Genomic DNA, 23,210 nt, shown 5'->3' with positions numbered 1-23,210 from the left:
TTTCCAGAGTCTCTTCCATCAGCTAACTTTACTGTGATACAAACGTATCAAATAGGAGCAGCTGTAGACCATTCGGCCCCTTGAGCCTGCTCCACCATTTGATACAATCATGGCTGATTTGTGATTCAAATTCAGCAATCCCATCTATCCAAATATTCTACCTAAAAAGAATCTATCTAGATCTATCTTGTAAATATTCAATGAGCCTATGTCCTTGACCTTCTGAAGTGGAAAGTTCTAAAGTCAGATAGCCCTCTGATAGAAATTGTTTTTCTCCCTCTCTATCTTAAGAGTTACCCATAATTTTAAAACAGTGCTAGACTTATCCATAAAAGGAAACATAATTTTCACATCTACCTCCTCAAGAGCATGAGGATCTTATACACTTCTGAAGTAATCCCTCACTCTTCTAAACATCAGTGGAATCAAGCCCAGTCTATCCAACCTACTTCATAAGGCAAGCGACTTATTCCAAGTATCAATCTAGCAAACCTTCTCTGAACCTCATCAGATGCACTGACATCCTTCTTTAAGTAAAGATCAAAACTGAACTGAGTATTCACAAACAGGTCTTTGGAATATTACTACCACCCATTAGTAACCTTTACAGGATCATCACTGGACAGCAAGATGATCCCAGTCTTCTTGGTCTGCTCTTTCTCCTGGGACTAAAAAATTGCAGCAGTGAATGTCCTGCTAAAAGGTAGCTGTATTCTGGTTTTATTCTGCAAAATTAAATACATTGAATACACAAGTACTTGAATACTCTTGTGAAGAAAATATTTGAGAGTTAGAAGGAGTAGCCCTTTTGTCTGCTGTCCATATTTAATTATGTACAGTTTCTCAAACTACATTAGTTACAGATTTACCGTGACCCATGGGTTGTCAAGAAGCTCATTGGCTGTGATTCTATGGGCAGGATCCACTTTTAAAAGACGAGACAGCACATCTTTTGCTGCAAAGAGCAGAGAGAAAAAAAACTCAATAAATAATGCTTTTATTAACCCTGGAGCATAGCAGTGCTATTTAAAAAGCATACACAACAGCGGATTGTAGGGGAGCAAAAGTCTTAAGAATAGTAACAAGATTACATGTCACATTTTTTTTAACCTGAACAAAACTGTTGGTTTTCAAATTGGGTGTTAATCAGAATACTTTTCTTTAAAAAAAAGAATACTTGCACACCTTTGATCTTTACAAATTTGTAACAACAATAGTAGTAATGTCACCAAAGTTACTTGCTTTTGAGGGAGTCATAATCACATAATTCTAAACAAATTGCGAGTCTAGTTCAGTCATAGGTATAACCACCTCTGCTTTTTGAAATCTAGTAAGTTTATGAAACCAAAAATGCATAATAAAACAATAATTGAACTGTCTCTAAAAGCCAAGATAAAACCTTAAAATACTACAGTTTCTATTATAAATTTCAAAATATATAGTACTGCACATTTCCTTGATTTGGTTAAGTGGTGGCAAACTGAAAATTTCATCCCTTAACTTTTTCTTCCCAAATAATAGTATCCAGTGTCCATAATCCTTTTTTTTAATTCATTCATAGGATGTGGGCATCCCTGACCAGGCCAGTATTTATTGCCCACCCCTAATTGTCCAGAGTCAGCCACATTGCTGTAAGATTGAAAGTCAAATTTTGTTTCCTTAAAAGGACATTATTGAACCAGGTCGGCTTTTCAAACAACCAGCAACGGTCTCACAGTAGACTCTTCATTCTACATTTTAAAACTGATTTCAAATGCCACCATCTACCATGGTGGGATTTGAACCTGGGTCACCAGAACATGACCTCAGTCTCTGGCTTAATAGTCTAGTGATAATAACACTAGGCCATCACCTCCCCTGCAGCGGCATATTTATACTTAACAGCAAACTTTGATCCAAATCTAAAATCAGGATGATTAAAAATTATAATCTTCCACTTACCACCATCACTGATTTGCTGTAAAATTGAATCATCAAAGTGTAGTTCTCCTTTGTTTACCAACTCAGTAAGCTTCTCTTCTGAGTTGGCCACAAATGGTGGATCTCCTGAAAGCCTGTATGAAAATAGGTGGGTGATATTTTTACTTTATTTGTAATTAACAGTACTTCTAAACCCCCTCAATAGTATGCCATTCAGAATTATAGCGTTAAGAAATTTAGCTCTTGGGCCTAACAGTTACACTTAATGATAAGCAACAAAGCTGCTGATGGCAACAGATTGCAAATGAAGAATCTTTGTCTGAAATGTCACAACCTTTTCAATTCCTTTGTCCTCAGTTTGCTATCTAACCTTTTTTAAATGAAGTGGAACAGTTATCGTACAAACAGTTTAATGCACTCCCTCAGCTCAAGTGAATAACGATGTTACACATGGAATTACCTAAAATTACAATATCTATTTCGCCTTTCAAAAATATTAATTCCTACTACTAGCCAACCATAAAGCTAACAAATATAATGTAATAGCACTAACTAGGCTAGCAATAAGTTTGGATGGAGTAAAATATTAAGGTCTATTCTGATATTTTCTGATCAGATGACTTCTTACATCTGATTTGGAGGGTCCGATGTTGGACTGAGGTGGACAAAGTTAAAAATCACAACATCAGGTGATAGTCCATGTGGTATATAGGTAAAGTAGTGTTACTTCTACAATCATAATTACTTATGCAGGGTAAATGAACTCACACCAGTATATCATTGTTTCAGCCAAGAGCTGAATCAACAAGAATGAAAACTATGTGAAGGAAATACATAATTGTTTTTGTATTAGCTAAAATGTGCATGCAAGAATGAAATGTGCCTGCAAACAATGGTAAATGTTACAGACAAATAGATAAGGTGCTGTCAGGGGAGGGGGGTTAAGCTAGATATACCTGTACAAACAGTAGTTATAAGTATCTATTTCCCACTTCTGCAAAAACAGGAACAAACCACAATCAAGAAGTCATGAGGTCATAAGTAATGGAAATGGATGGTAGTGAAAGAGGATATACCTAACAATGGACCACAGAGGGAGGTGGTCAAATGGCCTTGTGAGGCCAGAAATAAGCATTTTGTCACAGACAGGGCCAGATAAGGCAAGAGATGAACAAGAGTAATGGGCATCGGTCTTAGAGAAGTGGGAGATGTAAACAGGTGGGAAGCAATGGGAGGAGAGAAGGGAAACAAATTACATAACTTGTGTACCAGTTGAATTCAGTGTGTGTGTGTGTGACTGCCTTTGTACACATTGGACACCACACCACTCTTGCAAGAGCGAAATAAATGACACTATTGATTCAGATCTTGTCTCGGACTGAAATTATTGAAGTGAGTGAGCTTCGTTTCTCACAGTCCACCACTTTTATTTAGAAGCACTAGCTTTTGGAGCGCTGCTTCTTCATCAGGTGGTTGTGAAGCAGGACCATAAAACACAGAATTTATTGCAAAAGATTACAGTGATACAATGATACATTGAACAAACCAAGGCAAGAAGTGGAGGTGTAAGGAAGGTCAAGATCTTCTCGCTTTTAAACAACCACCAAACCTTAAACAGATCATTGCTCACAGCAAACTATGCAGCCTTGAGGACAACATCGACCACAACACCGGACAACTCTATCATGGCAACCACTGTAAGACGTGTCAGAATATCGACACGGATACCACCATTACACCTGGGAACACCACCTAGCGTGTACATGAGACTCGGCCTACGTTGTCTATCTAACACACTACAGGCAAGGATGCCCTGAGGCATGGTACATTGATGAGATGAAGCAGACGCTATGAATGGACACTGCCAAACAATCACCCAGGCAGGGGTGCTCCCTCCCAATCGGGAACACTTCACCGGTTTGGGACATTTGGCCTTCGATTTTTGGGTGACCATCCTCCAAGGCAGACTTCGGGCCAGCAACAATGCAAAGTGGCCTAGCAGAGGCTGATAACCAAGTTTGATTCCCGTGAGGATGACCTCAACTGGGACCTTGGTTTCATGTCACACTGCAGGTGACCCCACTGCACTATACTCTTGCAAGCGAGCGCACACACGCACTCTTACATACTCACACACTCACGCAGACTTTCTCTCATATGCACACACACTCCCCTACCACACTCAAACCCACGCACGCACTCTCTCACAGACTTATGCCCCATCACACTTTACTAAGCTTGCACACATGCAAACACACACTCTTTCATGTGCACTCACACACTCACATGCACACACTCACTCTGTCTCTCCGTGTTGTACGTGCACACACAAGATTATGGGGTGAATTTATACTTGCAGAATTATATTTCAGATACCTTTGCGGGCGGCACGGTGGCACTTGTGGGCGGCACTGTGGCACAGTGGTTAGCACTGCTGTCTCACAGCGCCTGAGACCCGGGTTCAATTCCCGACTCAGGCGACTGACACGTGGAGTTTGCACGTTCTCCCCGTGTTCTGTGTGGGTTTCCTCCAGTTTCCTCCCACAGTCCAAAGATGTGCGGGTCAGGTGAATTGGACATGCTAAATTGCCCGTAGTGTTAGGTAAGAGGTAAATGTAGGGGTATGGGTGGGTTGCGCTTCGGCGGGTCGGTGTGGACTTGTTGGGCCGAAGGGCCTGTTTCCACACTGGAAGTAATCTAAACCTTCTATTTTGCTCAAAAAATGCAGAACCTGCAAACAGGCAGACAATCCATATAATATTTATAAATTCCACTTTGGGAATAGAACCAGTTTGACTCAAGATTGGGACACAGACAGATTCTCACTTCACACCCTTAAGGCACTGTCTGAGCTGAGATGTCACCTTTTGTTGTAAACTTATCTTGAGCTTGTGACTTCAAAGAAATTCTGTGATTTACATATTAAAGAACTGAAACCAGCAAACCCATTCTAAAAGATGAAAGACTTAACAATCTAGGTTTGTTCAATGTATCATTGTATCATTGTAATCTTTTGCTATAAATTCTGAGTCTTATGATCCTGCTTCACAACCACCTGATGAAGAAGCAGTGTTTCGAAAGCTAGTGCTTCCAAATAAACCTGTTGGACTATAGCCTGGTGCTGTGATTGTTAACTTCTTATAACCACAGCAACTAGGTTTAAGTACCAAAGTGTTGAGTATGAGAAAAAAAGTCAAGGTTTTCTCATCCACTCCGATTGTTATATGACAGTTAATATTAGAAGTATGTCAGTGAACATCCAATATGAACTGAATTTGATAAAATTGTGCTCACCAGTTCCCTAACCTGTCTCTCAGCACTACTGCCTAGGAGAAAGGTATGAATATGGCAATAATCATCAGGGTTTCTGTCATCAGGGTATAAGTAGCACCATCTTCTCTCAATGGTCATAGAATGCTCACAAACAAGCACACAGCAGATGGCACAAAATTCCAGTACTTGAGATCCAATTATCCTGGAACGATGGCCCGAGTTTCTGTGGCCAGTGGTATAAACAGCCAGGATGCATTCTGGGTGTTGCAATCCACCCTTAGTCATGTTTCTTCCCATGCATTAAACAACAACAGAAGTCACCAATGTTCAAGAATATCCACAAGATCCCCAAGTCAGGGCACAGGAAAATTTAAGCATGGGGTGGCCAGAGAAAAGTTACTCCTATAAGTATAATTTGAGAGAAACTGCTCCGTCAGTTGCAGTCTGTGTATCTCCTGTGCTGGAGGGGTGTTTCTGCTAAACCATGGTGTTACAACGAAGAGAAAGAGAGAGGATTCTGGGGTTTCTGAAGTTGCAAGAAGGACTAGGGAGATTGCAAGGGGGCTGTGGGTGCTGACTGCAAAAGAGTAAAGGAGGAAAGGCAGGGCTACTGCAAGGTTAGAGGGTTGAGTGGGAGACTAAGAGAATTGGAGAGAGAGCAAGGCTGTAAGGGAGTGGAGAAAGGAAAGGAGACTCTCAGCTGGTTAGCAAAGGGAGGAGGAGAATACCAGGAGGGAGAAGAAACAAGGAGGATTCAAAGAAGAGGAAAGAAATGAGAGCGAGGATGCAAAGGAGCAGGCAAAGATGGAGAAGATTCAAAAATGGGGGAAGGGAGGGAGGATGCAAAAGGGGTGCAGGAAGAGAGAGGGAAGATGTAAATGAGAGGGAGAGGAGGCTGCAAGAGGAATGGGCCAAACTAAAAAAGGACGGAAAGTGGGGAGACAGAATCTGCAAAGAGTGGGAGGGAGAGGCCAACTGCAATGGGAAAAGAAAGAGAGAAGCGTTTTAAACTTGCCAACAAAAGGTACATTCAGCTAACGGGCAAAAAAAATCAAAAATCATTACGATAATTAATTACTTGCAGATGAAAATGGAATCTCTAATTTAGGGTTGTGAGCTCCTATCTGCAGGAAATGCAGTGGCTATTATTGTAGTGAATACTGACAATTATTAGATTTAAATCTAAGATTGCAGTCTGAGATACAGTAAGAAGAGTAGGAACTGCCTGGTTAAAATTTTACAATTTTGTACACACGCAAGATAAGGAAGTACTCAAAGGGGCAGAGCTGGTTGCGTAATATGAATGACCAAGTTGTGCACAATTGTCTGACAAAGTCAAGGTTGTAACATGTATCATGCTCAAACCGAGCTTCCAATGAGTTTTATAAACAGGGGCACAAAATACAAAAGCCAAAAATAAACCTATATAAAACAGTTCAACCACAATCCGACCCATTTTTCCTTTAAGCTGCTGGGAAATCCCATGAATACATGATCATCCTCTACTGTATGACTTCCCCTTTCATTTAATATTTCACGCACAGAACTAGAAAGAAAGAAAAGGTGTGTAGAGGAAGAAACAGTTGGGGGAGGACTGAATGTGGGAAGGGTTCCCAATTTTGGGTACTAGAATAATCTGAAAGGCAGGGTTAATTGTGGGTAGGAGAAGCATTGAGGGAAACTGTGGTATGGGTGATAAGTTTTGAAGAAGCATCAGATCCTATGATTTCTCTCCCTGGCCCTGAGATGTTCAAACTGAATAAAAGCAGTCCGCTAAGAAAACAGAAGGCTAACATCTCCTCAACAGCCACAGGTCAAGAAACAAATAATCTGCATATTAAGATGATGCAAGCAGACTGGTAAAAGCAAGTTATCTAATTATAAAATCAAATTATGAAGTGAGAACGAAATCTAAACTTTAAAAAGAAACAGATGACAGATTCACTGGACTCGAAATGTTAGCTTTGCTTTCTTCCCACAGATGCTGCCAGGTCTGCTGAGTTTCTCCAGCAATTTGATTTTGTTTACACATAGGTGGTAGATTGGTAAATCTTCTGGTTAAATGCACTCCTTTAGAACACAAAAAGTCACAATTCAACCTATCAAGTCTATGCTAGCTCTCTGTAAGCAATTCCCAATGTGATCCCCACAGCCCTGTATGTTTACTTTCCAATATTTCAGTTGTGGCCTAAGCACAGCTTATGAGATTCCGGATAACTTCGCTCCTTTTGTATTTATCACCTCTGTTTATGAAACTATTTACTTTCCTATTTGTTTTGCTAAATGCTCTTTAAATATGTCCTGCCGTCTTCAAGATAAATACATGCATTTTCTCAGGTTCCACTGACCCAGCACACTGTTTAGAACTATGCCAGCAAATCAATATAAGGTGATGCTATTTAGAAGTAACAAGATAAGGAAATACTCAATGAACAGTAGGACAATAGGAACAAAGAGATCTTGGATGCTTGTCCACAAATCCCTTTATCGGTTGAAGCAACATTATAAGAACAGAAAGGTTATGTTGAGCTGTATAGGCTTTCAGTAGGCCACAGCTGGATATTGTGTACACCTCTAGTAAGTGCACTATATGAAGAATGTATTTGGAGGGAGGGGAGAGGAAATTCAGCAGGATATTACTTGGGATGGAGCATTTAGCAACAAAGAGAGCTGCAGCTCAGGTTGTTTTCTTTGGAGCAGGGAAAGTTTGGGAGTTAGGGAGGTCAGGAGAACATCTGAAAGAGGTATACAGATTATGAGGGGCATGGCAGTATAATTAGAAATCAGCTGCTCCCCTTATCTGAAGGATCAATAACAATGCAGCACAATTTTAAGGTGAAAGACCAGAGGTTTAGAAGAGAGTTGAGGCAAGTTTCTTTCACCTATAATGTGGTGGAGGTCTGGAATGCACACAAACTGGCGGAACAATACCTCATCTTCCACCTTGCGAGCTTACAACCATACAGCTTTAACACAGAATTCACCAGCTTTCAAATCTCCTCACTCCCCACCCCCCACCTCATCCCAGGTCCAGCACTCCCTCACCACCCCGCCCCTTAGCCCGACTGTACTGGTTCATCTTCCTTCCCATCTATCCACTCTACCCTTCCCATAGACCAATCATTGTAACCTTCTACCTGCATCTAGCTCTCACCATCCCACCTACCTTTCCCGCAGACCCATCCCTCCCTATTTATTTCTCAGTCCCTTCCCTGATGAAAGGTTTCACCTGAAACTGACTCCAGTGTTCCTCAGATGCTGCTTGAACTGCCGCATTTTCTAGTTGACTTTCCAGCATCTGCAGTCCTCACTATCGCCAAGTTGAGGCTAGTAACCTCACAACCTTTAAAACAATACTTGAATGAGACCTAGCCATTTGGATTGAGAACTGACTCAAAGGTAGAAGACAGAGGGTGGTGGTGAAGGGTTGTTTTTCAGACTGGAGGCCTGTGACCAGTGGAGTGCCACAAGGATCGGTGCTAGGCTCTCTACTTTTTGTCATTTACATAAATGATTTGGATGCAAGTATAAGAGGTGCAGTTAGTAAGTTTGCAGATGACACCAAAATTGGAGGTGTAGTGGACTGCGAAGAGGGTTACCTCAGATTACAATAGGATCTGGACCAGATGGGCAACTTTTTCACGCAGAGGGTGGTACGTGTATGGAATGAGCTGCCAGAGGATGTGGTGGAGGCTGGTACAATTGCAACATTTAAGAGGCATTTGGATGGGTATATGAATAAGAAGGGTTTGGAGGGGTATGGGCCGGTTGCTGGCAGATGGGACTAGATTGGGTTGGGATATCTGGTCGGCATGGACAGGTTGGACCGAAGGGTCTGTTTCCATGCTGTCCATCTCTAAGACTCTATGACTCTAACTTGAAATGTCATGATATTCGAGGCAATGGATCAAATGCTGGGAAGGGGGATTATTGTATATTTAATGAATTTGTACTACCAAAACAGCAATGAGCCAAAAGGATCATCTGTACTGTATATTCTATGTATCACAACACAGCTGACGGAATTAAATTCCATCCACCATTTATTCACCCATACTACTGGTCTGTGGCATTCAGGTCTCATCCTCACTGTTTGGCATTCAGTTTGATATACTGGCAAATTTATTTCATTTTGTAATCCAATATCAAAGTCACTTATGTATTTAAAAACAAAAAGATCCTAGAACTAACTGTTGGGAGAATAACCTGTTCTACCATTTCCAGCCATTTATCACCTTGATTATTTGATCCTTAAGTCAATGATGTTTTTCAATCCAACACAACGTTGATCCTTTCATTCATGATTCCCAAATTTGTTAGCTACCTTTTATATGGTAGGTTGTTAAACACTTTATAAACTTCACATGAACATCCAACACATTCCCTTCATCAACTTTCACTATAATTTCATTAACAATTTCAATTATTTGTCCTTTCACTTGTTGACATCACTTTCTCTGACAGCTGGACCTTAGCCATCACACTTCTGGTGCTGTATATAATTGACTGGCTCAAAATTAAATAGGTGCATGTTAGGATTGAAGAGGTAGTAAGTAAGGAAACAGAAATGAGGAAAACAGCTTGGAAAATGACATTGAGAAGTACAAGAAAATTATGAAAATAACTAAGCCTGAATGACCAGTCAGGCAAATGTACTAATTTGCGAAGAAAACAAGCAAACCAATGGATTCAAACAAAATATTTTTCTTTCAGACAATTTCATAGCACTTTACCCCCCTGCCCAGTATTAAAAAAAACTGACGTTTAAAATAATATGTTTGATCAAAAAAGAGCAATGGAAATGAATATATGGCTTTTAACGCAAATCACTAGCCTTTGTCAAAAGCCAGGGCTTGAAAATATTTTTTTTTGCTCAGAGCTACAAGATCCTATATTTTGATCATATCCATAAGAAGCATTCAGAGATCACAGATGCTTGACTGTGCTTCAAAAAGTACTGGAACAGGAAAAGAAACCTCTAGAAATTACATGATTTGGAGATTCCAGTGTTGGACTGGGATGTACAAAATTAAAAATCACACAATGCCAGCTTATAGTCCAACAGGTTTATTCGGAAGCACTAGCTTTTGGAGTGCTGTTCCTTCATCAGGTGATTGTGGAGCTTATACTGTTGGACTATAAATCCGTTGGACTATAACCTGGTGTTGTGTGATTTTTAACTAGAAATGACAGTTTGTGTTAACTATACACATACTGCAGCTTTTATGTTTGAACTATAAAAGATTTTTCTCAATTGAAATTAATCCATCATAATTTTAATTGAGGTTTTGAAAAGAATTAGTTACATTTTCAGTAGGATTAAAAAATATTTTTAATTAAAAAGTCATTTTTATTAATACCAAAGTATGTCAAACTAAAGGAGACTGGCAAAACCTACATACATACTCTGGAATTAATCACAATAAAAATAATTCAACTATAGCAAAAATCTCTCTGAAAATTACAATTCAATCCTTCCAAATGTTGGGACCACCTCACAACCACAGTTTTGTCACAACTATGTTGCTCCTCCGAGGGATCGCAGTGAGCAATGGGCAAAGCACTGAATGTTAGAGGGATGAGCACTAAATGAGTTAGGGGATGTTCGAGGTAATGGGAGTACCAAGTATTCAGGAGGTTGAAAGAATATAGGATTGGAGCAAGAAAAAAATTGGAATGCTTTTGGTCTGGTGAGAGTCTGAAGGTTAAAAAGGACACAGTTGAAAAATTGAGCAACACAGCGGGGAATGAGAGCTCAGAAAAAGGGAAGAAGAGAAATTCTGTAAACACATAGAATAGGAATTCATATTGGACAATGTGGCTTAAAAAATCAAATGATAATCAAAAATAATCATTGTAAAACAAGGTGCACTGCCAGCTGGATAATCAAATAGCAGTTCAAAGAAAAGAAAGGAACAGGGCAATCAATCTGCAAGAAAATAAGGCAACACATCTGGACTGTTAAAAAAGACTAGAAACAAAAAAACTGCAGTTGCTGGAATCCAAAGTAGACAGGCAGGAGGCTGGAAGAACACAGCAAACCAGGCAACATCAGGAGGTGCAGAAGTCAATATTACACCTGAAAAATGCTGCCTGGCCTGCTGTGTTCTTCCAGCCTCCTGCCTGTCTACTATTAAAGAAAGCAGCAGAGCCATGCCTGTTATAACAACATAGCAGACTCAGGCGAGTCAAAACTGGGCACTGTAAAAGAAATGGAAGTCAGGGAATAGAAGGGATAAACAAACAAGTGGAATTTGACTGTGACAAAAGATAGAATAGAAATACAAGAAATATTAATTTTTCTTCTAGCCATCTCTCTAAATCATGGCAGTTCTAAAATAAACTTTTTTTATATCTTTGAGCGATGCTATTACCAATTGTGGTGTTTTAGGTCATGTCAGTAACTTACTCAAAAGTTTCAAATACACTGAACAGACACAGATTTTGAAATGATTTAGAATTTTTCTGAAACATCTTTCAGTTAGCCTATTAATTACTGATGAGTCTTTGCAACTCAGGAAATGTAAAAATGCATATCTATGCACACTATGGGATGCATTTACACTTTATTCCCTTCAAAATGTTGCTTACAATGTATACATAATGACTCCAATGCTCCATGTGTCACACTGTTGGGTATACTGATGTGCACTGAGAACTTCTGGAGCTGAAAAAAGACAAAGTACGACGATTAGTTATGCTGATAATCCAGAATTTACATTGGAAAGTTATATACAGGAAGCATGCTCAGTAATTGGGTGGCATTCATAACAGAGGGACTGAAATGAGTAGTTTGACGAAGTGAAAATTGTCCAAGAGAGAATAAGACAGAATTATATGCTATGACTAGGAGAGAGTGAATAGCTCCCCCCCCCCCAACGACCTCTTTTTAATCCTGTCAGTTAGCCACAGCAAAACTTGAATTATTTTGAACATGCAGCTATAACTTGTTGAACTAAAAATGCAGTTCATCAGAATCAAATTACAAAGTTTCTTGAGTAGAAAAAAAAGGAGCAATTTTATTAGTTGCTAACACCAAGTAAAATAAAGGGGCTGCATCAAACACACAATTACAGTTATCAAGATCAAAAAGGGAAGCATGTCCAGTTAAAAAAATTGATAAAAGAATATGAAATTTTAAAACTTTGGGGTATCTTTGAGGTATTAGATTAAACCTGACACCACCACCACCAAATTTCAACAGCAGTGAAAACTGTAGATATATTTTAGTTCTTAGTGCATGGATATTTCTCCAATTTGCTTTACCTCTGGGTAATGGCCTTTGAGGGAGAATGAGAGAAAACACAGAAAGCGTAAGCCTTCTCCAGACTTGGTTCATCTTTCTCTCTGATCTACCATAGCTTGAAATATAGGTACCTCATTGTGTTCTGAGCTGCATAATTTACAACTAAGTCTTTCATCTCCAACATGTGAAGCTTATCCAAATGTGTAATTCAAACTCAATATCCAGATCTAACATCCAATAATTTTTGAACTTTGGTCAGTTTATTACTAAAGCCATTTTAAGACTTTTTAAAATCTTTTTTAAAGGATTTTAGTCCACAAAGATCTTAAATATTAAAATCAGACAATGGAGGCCAAAAGTTGATAGTTCATATCTTACTACTATCATGACAGATTGCAAACCTTGCTTTATTGGCAGCTTGAACCATCACAGTAAGCAGCAGAGACTATGTTAGGTAGTAGAAGTGTACTTTAGTCCATTATTAATCCGAGGCATCATGCAGCAACTTTAAATCCCTGGTGCAATAAAGGTGTGACATAAATATGCAAATTTGTAATGATTCACAATTTCAGTTTTAAATTTCATTTGTCTTTTATGTAAAGATCAGATTTTTTAATTTCCTATTCTTTGGATAGCAGACTAAAAAAGATATTGTTTTAAATCCAGGAGAGTTTGCAAAGGGATAGTTGTAGTTTCGAAAAATCATGTTTGGGGATCACATCTCGAGTTATATACGATCTTGCATTTTCCCTGGAACAGTGAGAGCAAAAGCATACATCATGAAGCTGCTTGACAACAACATTATGATTGGCGCCTGATCAGGTGAGCATCGCCATGTTCTGAAAGGTTCATCAGAGAACTGTCCAACCTGCAAAACAAAGTATTTTTAAAAATCCGTGGTCTGTCTTTCTGTCTCTCTCTTTCTCTCTCTCCCTCTCTCTCTCTCTCTCTCTCCCCTGTGTAGAGATCTAGGAAAGTTTCCAATAACAGACAGCTAGCTGTTTTCCACTCAATTTTCTCTGCAAATTCCTTGTTGAGAAGAATAAAATACCTTCAAAGACACTGAAAGGACAAATTCTCAGTCAACCAAGGTAGGACAGCATCAGTATGTAGACAACATTGTGTCTCCAGCAAGAAAAACAAACAATTTAAAGAAAATAAAACTCATTGAATCCCATGGTCCAAATTGGTGCTGTCAAATTGTGTTTCCATTTTCCCACCCTTAATATATATGTCATGTTTGTCTTTGTTAACTTGTTTGTGAAAGGGGAACATTTAAGAAAGCATAATGTTTAAGTTATGGAGAGATAAATCTTTCACATTTATACAATTCTGGGAATAATAGGATTTAATTTCGAGCATACCACCTCCACCACCACCTTCGAGCATACCACTACCTTCTTTGAAGAGGTGAAAAGTAGGTTAGACCAGGGAAACCCAGTGGATGTGGTCTATCTAGACTTCCAAAAGGCCTTTGATAAGGTGCCACACGGGAGGCTGCTGAGCAAGGTGAGGGCCCATGGTGTTCGAGGTGAGCTACTGGTATGAATTGAGGATTGGCTGTCTGACAGAAAGCAGAGAGTTGGGATAAAAAGTTCTTTTTCGGAATGGAAGCCGGTGACAAGCGGTGTCCCGCAGGGTTCAGTGTTGGGGCTGCAGCTGTTCACATTATATATTAATGATCTGGATGAAGGGACTGGGGGCATTCTAGCGAAGTTTGCAGATGATACGAAGTTAGGTGGACAGGCAGGTAGTACTGAGGAGGTGGGGAGGCTGCAGAAGGATCTAGATAGTTTGGGAGAGTGGTCCAGGAAATGGCTGATGGAATTCAACGTGAGCAAATGCGAGGTCTTGCACTTTGGAAAAAAAAAACAAAAGTGTAGACTACTTTCTAAACGGTGAGAAAATTCGTAAAGTCAAAGTACAAAGGGATCTGGGAGTGCTAGTCAAGCAATCTCTAAAGGTAAACATGCAGGTTGAATCCATGATTAAGAAAGCGAATGCAATGTTGTCATTTATCTCAGGAGGGTTGGAATATAAAAGCACCGTTGTGCTACTGAGACTTTATAAAGCTCTGGTTAGGCCCCATTTAGAGTACTGTGTCCAGTTTTGGTCCCCACACCTCAGGAAGGACATACTGGCACTGGAGCGTGATAAGCAGAGATTCACACAGATGATCCCTGGAATGGTAGGTCTAACATATGAGGAACGGCTGAGGATCCTAGGATTGTATTCATTGGAGTTAAGAAGATTAAGGGTTCATTTAATAGAAACTTACAAGATAATACATGGCTTGGAAAGGGTGGACGCTTGGAAATTGTTTCCGTTAGGCGAGGAGACTAGGATCCGTGGACACAGCCTTAGAATTAGAGGGGGTCAATTCAGAACAGAAATGAGGAGACATTTCTTCAGCCAGAGAGTGGTGGGCCTATGGAATTCATTGCCGCAGAGTGCAGTGGAGGCTGGGACGCTAAATGACGCTAAAAGGCAGAGATTGATAAATTCTTGATGTCACAAGGAATTAAGGGCTACGGGGAGAATGCTGGTAAGTGGAGTTGAAATGCCCATCAGCCATGAATGAATGGCGAGTGGACTCGATGGGCCGAATGGCCTTACTTCCACTCCTATGTCTTATGGTGTTATGAGTCATGATATTTGTCTTACCAACTGCATCATAATATTTTTCCAAACTATTAATTGTATCATCATTTTACCTCATTTTTGCATTTTAGTGTTACATGCAGATTATATATGGATGCAATTTGTGTTGACATCAAAACAATAAAATCTAAAATAAAAAGCCAACATTGGTAGTTTCATCATGTGCCTATGCATTTGTTACCAAACACTTATTTGATTGATTAATGTTCTTATATGAAAGGAAATTAGACATCCTCAGCTGATTTGTCCTATATTTGCCTCCAGATCCAGACATTAATAATAATTGTTCGTGGTAACAGCCTAAGCCATTGAACCATCAAGAAGTCTCAGCAACAGTATCACAAAGGCTAACTGTGAATTAGCAATAAATGTTGCCCTTGTCGACAAATCCTAAATCTCATGAAAGGATCTAATAATTGTATACCCAAAGCATAACATATGTAAGTTATATGTTTTTCTCACCAGCGAGACAATACACTGTCCCAACACCAATAATTTGAAGAAAATGTATACATATACCATTGAGAAATTTGAAACACCTCTTAGACTTCCCCACTCACCTTCAACCATAAAAAAATTCAAAAACAAAACGTTTTGTATTGATTATAGAATCTTAGTACATCTGTATAAAATGCTTGAGACTGGGTGACATACAAACTAGTGCTAGGACTGCTGTAAACATTGCAGCTGTTTTGCAGACACCATAATTCTCCAAACAGCAATGAGGTGATGACATGGTGATCTATTTTAGGTAGTTTTAGTTGAGAGAATCAACATCAAAAAAGCTCACTTCTCATATTTGAATAAAGGTATGGGATCTTTCAATTCCAAATGAGAGGTTGTTCTGGGGACAGGGTTCAAATCCTGCCATGGCAGATGGTGGAATGCGAATTCACCTTAGTGTGTGGCACGGTGGCACAGTGGTTAGCACTGCTGCCTCACAGCGCCAGAGACTCAGGTTCAATTCCCGCCTCAGGCAACTATCTGTGTGGACTTTGCACATTCTCCCCGTGTCTGCGTGGGTTTCCTTCAGGTGTTCCAGTTTCCTCCCCCAATCCAAAAATGTACAGATTAGGTGAATTGGCCATACGAAATTCCCCATAGTGTTAGGTGAAGGGGTTAATGGGTCTGGGTAGGTTGCTCTTCGGAGCGGCGGTGTGGATTTGTTGGGCTGAAGGGCCTGTTTCCACACTGTAAGTAATCTAATCTAACTGCCTAAAGTAACAAACAGGGCATTAAATAAAAGTAAAATATTGCAGATGTTGGGAACTTGAAATAAAAACAGGAAGAAACTCTGTAGTTCTGGCAACATTTATGTAGATAGAAACAGAGTCAGAATCACAATTTTGAGATGAGCACAAATTCTTCTGAACTGAAAGGAGCTGGAAATAGTGAGTTTTTATGCTGTCGACTCCTTTTCATAGCCAACTTTTACACCTATTTCACATACCTTTCTTTTACCACCATTACTCACTGCCTTTATCTTTTGATCTAAGCAGTCTCACATGCTCCTCCTAAATGTCTACTTCCTCAAAATATTCAAATTACATTGGTAAGACATGACCTTCCCTGTACAAAATCATGCTAACTATCCCTGATTAATCCAGGATGCTCCAAGTAAGAGTTGATCTTATCTCTCAATATTGATTCTGGTAATTTTCTTTACTGACCACTACACCACCTGTTTTGGTGTCATCTGCAAACTTTTTAACCATACCGCCTATGTTCACATCCAAATTATTCATAAAAATGACGAAGAGCAGTGGACCCAGCACCAACTCTTGTGGCACACCGTTAGTCTCAGGCCTCTAGTCCGAAAAGCAACCCTCCACCACCACCCTCTGTCTCCTACCTTCAAGCCAAATTTGCATCAAATTGGTTAGCTCCCACTGGATCCCATGTGATCTAACTTTAAAAATCAGTCTACCGCACAGAACCTTGTAAAATGCTTTGCTGAAGTCCATATAGACCACATCTACCGCTCTGCCTTCATCAGCCTTCTTTGTCACCTCTTCAAAAAGCTCAATCAAGTTAGTGAGACACACTTTCCCACACAAAGCCATGTTGACTATTCCTAATTTGCCAATGCCTTTCCGAATGCATGTAAATAGAATCTGAAATGTACAGCACGGAAACAGATCCTTCAATCCAACTCATCCATGCCGAAGAGATATCCCACCCTAATCTAGCCCCATTTGCCAGTACTTGACCCATAGCCCTCTAAACCCTTCCTATTCACATACCAATCTCGATGCCTTTTAAATTTTGTAAATGTACCAGCTTCCACCACTTCCTCTAGCAGCTCATTTCATTCACACACCGCCCTGTGTGTGAAAATGTTGCCCCTTTGGTCCCTATTATATCTTCCCCTCTCACCCTAAACCTATGCCCTCTCGCTCTGGACTTCCCAAATCAAAGAAAAGACCTTACCTATTTACCCTATCCATACCTCTCATGATTTTATAAACCTCTGTAAGGTCACCACTCAGCCTCCGGCAGTCCAGGAAAAACAGCTCCAGCCTATTCAGCCTCTCCCCATAGCTCAAATCCTGCAACCCACACAAACATTCTTGTAAATTTTGTCTGGACCCTTTCAAGTTTCACAACAGTTTTCCAATGGAAGAAGAACAGAACTGTACAGTATATTCCAAAAGTGGCCTAACCAATATCCTGTACAACTGCAACATGATGTCCCAACTGCTATACTCAATGCTCTGACCAGTAAAGGAAAGCATACCAATAAAGGAAAGACTTGGGTGTCACGGTTGCTCAGTGGTTAGCACTGCTGCCTCACAGTGCCAGGGACCCAGGCTCGATTTCAACCTCGGGTGAATGATTGCGTGGAGTTTGCACATTCTCCCCGCGTCTGTTTGGGTTTCCTCTGGGTACTCTGGTTTTCTCGCACAATCCAAATTTGTGCAGATTAGGTGAATTGGTCATGCTAAACTGCCCATAGTCAGGGGCAAATATGGGGAATTGGTCTGGATGCTTCACTCTTCGGAGGGTCAGTATGGACTTGTTGGGCCAAAGGGCCTGTTTCTATACTGTAGGGAATCTAATCTAAAAATGCCTTCTTCACTATCCTATCTACCTGTGACTCCACTAAATCCCCTCCAACAATTTAGCCACTACCAATGTCAGACTCACCAGTCTATAGTTCCTTGGCTTTTCCTTACAGCCTTTCTGAAATAATGGCACCACATTAGTCAATCTCCAGTCTCCGGCACGTCACCCATGGCTCTCCATGATACAAGTGTCTCTGCAAAGGGCCTAGCAGTCTCTTTCATTGCTTCCCACAACGTTCTGGGAAACACCTGATCAGATCTAGATATTTATCTACCTTTACATGTTTAAGACCTCCAGCACCTCCTCTTCTGTAATAATAAGACTTTTCAAGACATCACTATTTATTTCCCCAGGGACCCTAGCTTCCATGTCCTTCTCCACAGTAAATTCTGATGCAAAATGTTTGTTTAGTATCTCACTGATCTCCTGTAGTTCCACATATAGAAGGCCACGATGATCTTCAAGGGGCTCTATTCTCACCCTCGTTACTCCTTTGCCCTTAATGTACTTCCAGAATCTCTTTGCATTCTCCTTAACCCTATTTGCCAATGTTCTGATTCACGTCCCCACCTACCCTCCTGATCCCTCCAGTGTACCCCTAGTGCCCTTATACTCCTCTAGAGACTACTTGATCGCAGTTGTTTATACAAGACATATTTTTCTTGATTAGAGCCTCAGTTTCTCAGTCATTCAGCATTCCTTATTCACCTTATTCCTGATGAAGGGCTTTTGCCCGAAATGTCAGTTTTCCTGTTCCTCAGATGCTGCTTGACTTGCTGTGCTTTTCCAGCACCACTCTAATCTTGACCCTAAAAATGAGGTGTCAACCTGTGAAGCTACCAAACAGAATCTTCTGCATGCCAAACAGCATAAACAGCAACTGATAGACAGAGCTAAGTGAAACTAAACCAGTGGATCAGATCTAAGATCTGCAGTCCTGCCACATCCAGTCATGAATGGTGATGGACAATTAAACGACTCATTGGAGTAAGGGGCTCCACAAATATCCCCATCCTCAATGATCAGTGCAAACATAAGGCTGAAGCATTCACAATGCTCACCAGCATCACAAACACCAGTCTTCAGCCCATTTGATTCACTCCATGTGATATCAAGAAATAGTTGGAGGCAACAGTACTGAAGACTTGTGCTTCAGAACTGGCTGCTCCCCTAGCCAAGCTCTTCCAGTGTAGTTACAACACTGGCATCTACCCAACAATGTGGAAAACTGTCCAGCTATTTCCTGTACACAAAAACGACAAATCAAACCCAGTCAATTTCCGCACAGTTTACTCTCAATCATCAGTAAAGTGATGGAAGGTGTCATCAGCACTTGCTCAGCGATGCCCAGCTTCAGTGTCACCAGGGCCACTCAACTCCTGACTTCATTACAGCCTGGATTCAAATATTGACTCCCCAAAGCCAGTCCATCATCCAGGAAGCACAAGTAAGGAGTGTGCTGCAATACTCCCCAGTTGCCTTGACAGGAGCAGCACCAATATCCTCAAGAAGATTGACACCATCCAGGACAAGGTAGCCCACTAAATTGCCACAACATCCAATAGAAGGGCTCATGCCCAAAACGTTGATTCTCCTGCTCCTTGGATGCTGCCTGACCTGCTGCGCTTTTCCAGCAACACATTTTCAGCACAACATCCATTCCCTCTACCACCAACTGAGTAGCAAGATGCATTGCAGAAACTCACCAAAACCCCTTAGACAATACCTTACAAACTCATAATCACTTTCAACTTTAAAGATTAAGAGAGCAGATGGATAGGAAAACCACTATCTGCAAGTTCCCTCCAAGCCACTCACCATCCTGACTTGGAAATACATCATTGTTCCTTCATGGTCGGTGGAACACCTTCCCTTTATGGCATTGTGGGCCTACGTATAACACACAGACTGGAGTGATTTAAGCAGGCAGCTCACTACCACCTTCTCAAGAGCAACTAGGGACAGGTAATATTATATGATATAAAAGGTACCTCAAGTACATATTGCCTCCATCAGAGAAGGTTGCCTTATTAGGACAGATTGAGTAGACTGGGACTGAACTCACTGGAATTAAGAACGGTAGGGTGTGGGGGGGGGTGGGGGTCTTATAGAAATGCATAAAATTATATGGGGAATAGATAGGATAGGAGCTGGGAGGTCATTTGCACTGGCAGATGAATCTAGAACTGGGGGTATAGCCTCAAAATAAGAAGAATCAGATTTATGACTAATTTGAGAAGGAACGTCTTCGCCCAAAGGGTTGTGAATCTGTGGAATTCCCTGCCCAGTTGAGGCTCTCATTAAATGTTTTTAAGGCAAAGATAGACAGATTTGTGAACAGTAATGGAATTAGGGGTTATGGTGAGCAGAAGGGTAAGTGGAGCTGAGTCCATGAAAAGATCAGCCATGATGGGCCAGATGGCTATTCCTGCTCCTATTTCTTATGTTCAAATGAGGATTAAGTGCAGATTGAAATTCTGACTAAATACATGTAAAGAAGGGAGAATATGATTCTAAAATAACTTTTGTATCTTCTTAAAATCATTGGAAATGTAGTTATAATCAAAGTATTTGTATTGGCAAGCTAATGAAGAACAGTTTATTTAACATCTTAAAACCATACAAATGCTTAAGTGGTTAATCTCCCATTCCTCACTTCTGCTACAGTTAAAACTATTACTAAAAATGAACAGAAATCATCGATGGTAAGGACAGTTACTAGCGACTAGTTCAGTGGAGAAACCTTGATTCCATTGTCTCATCTGCAATGCTTATGCATTTTCCCTTAATCATACAGCAAACTAAGAACTCCATTGTTAATGCAATGTGAATTAAACTTATCTGAAGTGAAGTCCTGCTATGCATTAATGTATGAGCAATCAACATATTTGAATGAAGCTTTTGCATGGTTGTTTGATATGAATGCTAAACTGCTTAAAGAATCCATGTTAACCATATGTCCAAATGTTACTGACTACACATGAAGCAAACATTGCCCAAGTTCCAAAATCTGGTATTACAGGTAACAGAGAAACAGATACATCTCTAAAATTGAATTACTGACTTACATAGAGTACTAGTTCTTTTATTGTTGTGCAGCTGAAAATTGATTAATAGAACTAACTGCAAACCAGTATGAAAGCATTGTTATTTTCAAAACATACTTTTTCTCTCATTAGGCAAGTCAGTAGCCAATGCCTAATGAATAGCAGTAATAATAGCACCATCTGGTGTTCTTCTAGAATTAAGAACCAAAATGAGAGGACATAAAAAATGTCTTCAAAGAAGAACAGGTAAGCAAACTGAACTGACCCACAAAACCTGTATGCCTGCTGGATTTGGATTTATTTCAGTGTACACCATTGCTGACCACTGGTTGGCATTGTTACTGTTATACTGTTATGTACATAGCTGATTGCTGTCAGCAACATTAATCATTCCCTGCAAATTACAAATCTTCACTTTATTAAAGTCTCAAGCATAGAAAAAAAAAATCTAGTCTTATTCTTTACTTGCTAAAATATTATAGGATGTACAATAGTCATAGAGTCAGATAGACTCCAGAGCCATTTAAAGATGACAGGTAGAGCCAAACTCTGGGATTCTCAGCCCCATTCCCAGCACTCTGAATGAGTAAAGGCATGAAATAAAAGCTGAAGATAACAAATCACACACTGCACCCCGACTTGATAGGTCCCATTGCAGGGGAGGTATTCCCAAGCCCCTGCAGTTTTCGTGCAGACGAGCCAGTTTCTGCATGACTCGTGATCCACAGTCTAGATTCAGGAATCTCTTGAAAGTCAAATTCAAAACGCTTCACACAGGTGTGTACCTCTTCCTACTGCATGCTGTGCCCCACACCCGACCTCCCCCCACCCCCAGAATGTCAACTAATGGGCCTTCCTTGTCATGCACCCAGCAATCTATATAATTGTACATTATACACGCTGAGAAGTCAAATTCATAAAAGGATTATGTGACAGGGAAGTTGTTTATGTAACTGAACAAAAATGTTAATTTTGTTTGATTCACATGTGATAATAAGTTCTTCTCTATGAATACTTCTGTTAATGTCTTAATGCTTATTTCCAGAAAACTAAGGGTGTGAAGTGCTTACAATGTTATCATCGAACCATTAAATCATTTGTTCCATTGACATTTCCATAGAGATCGAGGAACATTAGTGTGCTTTTGTAGAAAAGAATTATGGATGGATTTTTTTTCCTAAGTTCTATGCATTCCATTGTCATAATCCATTAGTTCTGTACAAAACATATACTCATTAAATATACATAGAGATTCCAGGAGTTGACATGAGGGGCCATTGGGGTGAAAGGGTATGTGTTGACATTGGGTTGGCACAGCACAATAAGGAAATGAGTGGGTGGGTTTAACATGGAGGCGTTGGGAGTGGGATTTAAGGTCTGACAGCAAGAGGGAGTAAAACATAAGTAAGGAAAAGGGATGAAATTCCAGAGAACGCAGGAATTTATACCAGTCTTAATTCTATCCTGCACCCCACTTCCCCCTCTCCAGTGTGAAAATGCTGCCATTTGGTTGGGGGAAGGTGGGGAAGGGCATGGCGAGTTCTAGAAAGTTAGATGCAGTGGACTGGGAAATTTCCTAGCTCACACCACCCCACCCCTCCCAATCAAGACCACACCCCTCACCCTCCACACATGGCAAAAATTAAGCCACTTGTCATCAGAACATGCCACTTGCTGCTTGCGAATATCATCTCAGTCAAACGTTTGTATAATATTTCAAAATTAGTCATGGATTTGTGTCAACGGTGCCTCTCTGCTATGTTGTAGTACGTTATAGGGGATTCCATCTATGCCAGAGGCCTGTTGTTTTTCAGCTGTGAAATGTTTTTTTTCAATCTTGCACTGTATTGGAGGTGTGCTGCAATGGTAATGGGATGATGTCGAGAGCACTTGCTTCGAAGACTGCATCTTGGTCGAGGAGGTCCCCATAGTGCTCTCTCCAGCACATGTTGACTGCCTCTTGGTCTTTGATAAGTGGCTTTCCTTTCGGCTGTCAG

The 23,210-nt window shown here is 40.4% G+C and overlaps 1 protein-coding gene across 2 annotated transcripts in view; it reads right to left on the bottom strand.

Annotated features, from left to right (window-relative positions):
- stk33 (serine/threonine kinase 33) overlaps positions 1-23,210 on the bottom strand; it is a 199,868-nt gene that overhangs the window by 40,992 nt on the left and 135,666 nt on the right. For both annotated transcript variants that reach the window (XM_060838506.1, XM_060838505.1), the window contains exons 9-11: positions 11,785-11,860; positions 1,942-2,054; positions 870-955 (exon numbers count right to left, since the gene is read on the bottom strand). In XM_060838506.1, the coding sequence (XP_060694489.1) occupies positions 870-955; positions 1,942-2,054; positions 11,785-11,860 (275 nt within the window). The remainder of the gene's footprint in view (positions 1-869; positions 956-1,941; positions 2,055-11,784; positions 11,861-23,210) is intronic.

Source organism: Hemiscyllium ocellatum, chromosome 18 (assembly GCF_020745735.1).
Source record: "Hemiscyllium ocellatum isolate sHemOce1 chromosome 18, sHemOce1.pat.X.cur, whole genome shotgun sequence".
NCBI lineage: Eukaryota > Metazoa > Chordata > Chondrichthyes > Orectolobiformes > Hemiscylliidae > Hemiscyllium > Hemiscyllium ocellatum.
The sequence above is the reverse complement of the archived record's forward strand: the minus strand, read 5'-3'. Positions and strand labels throughout refer to the sequence as shown.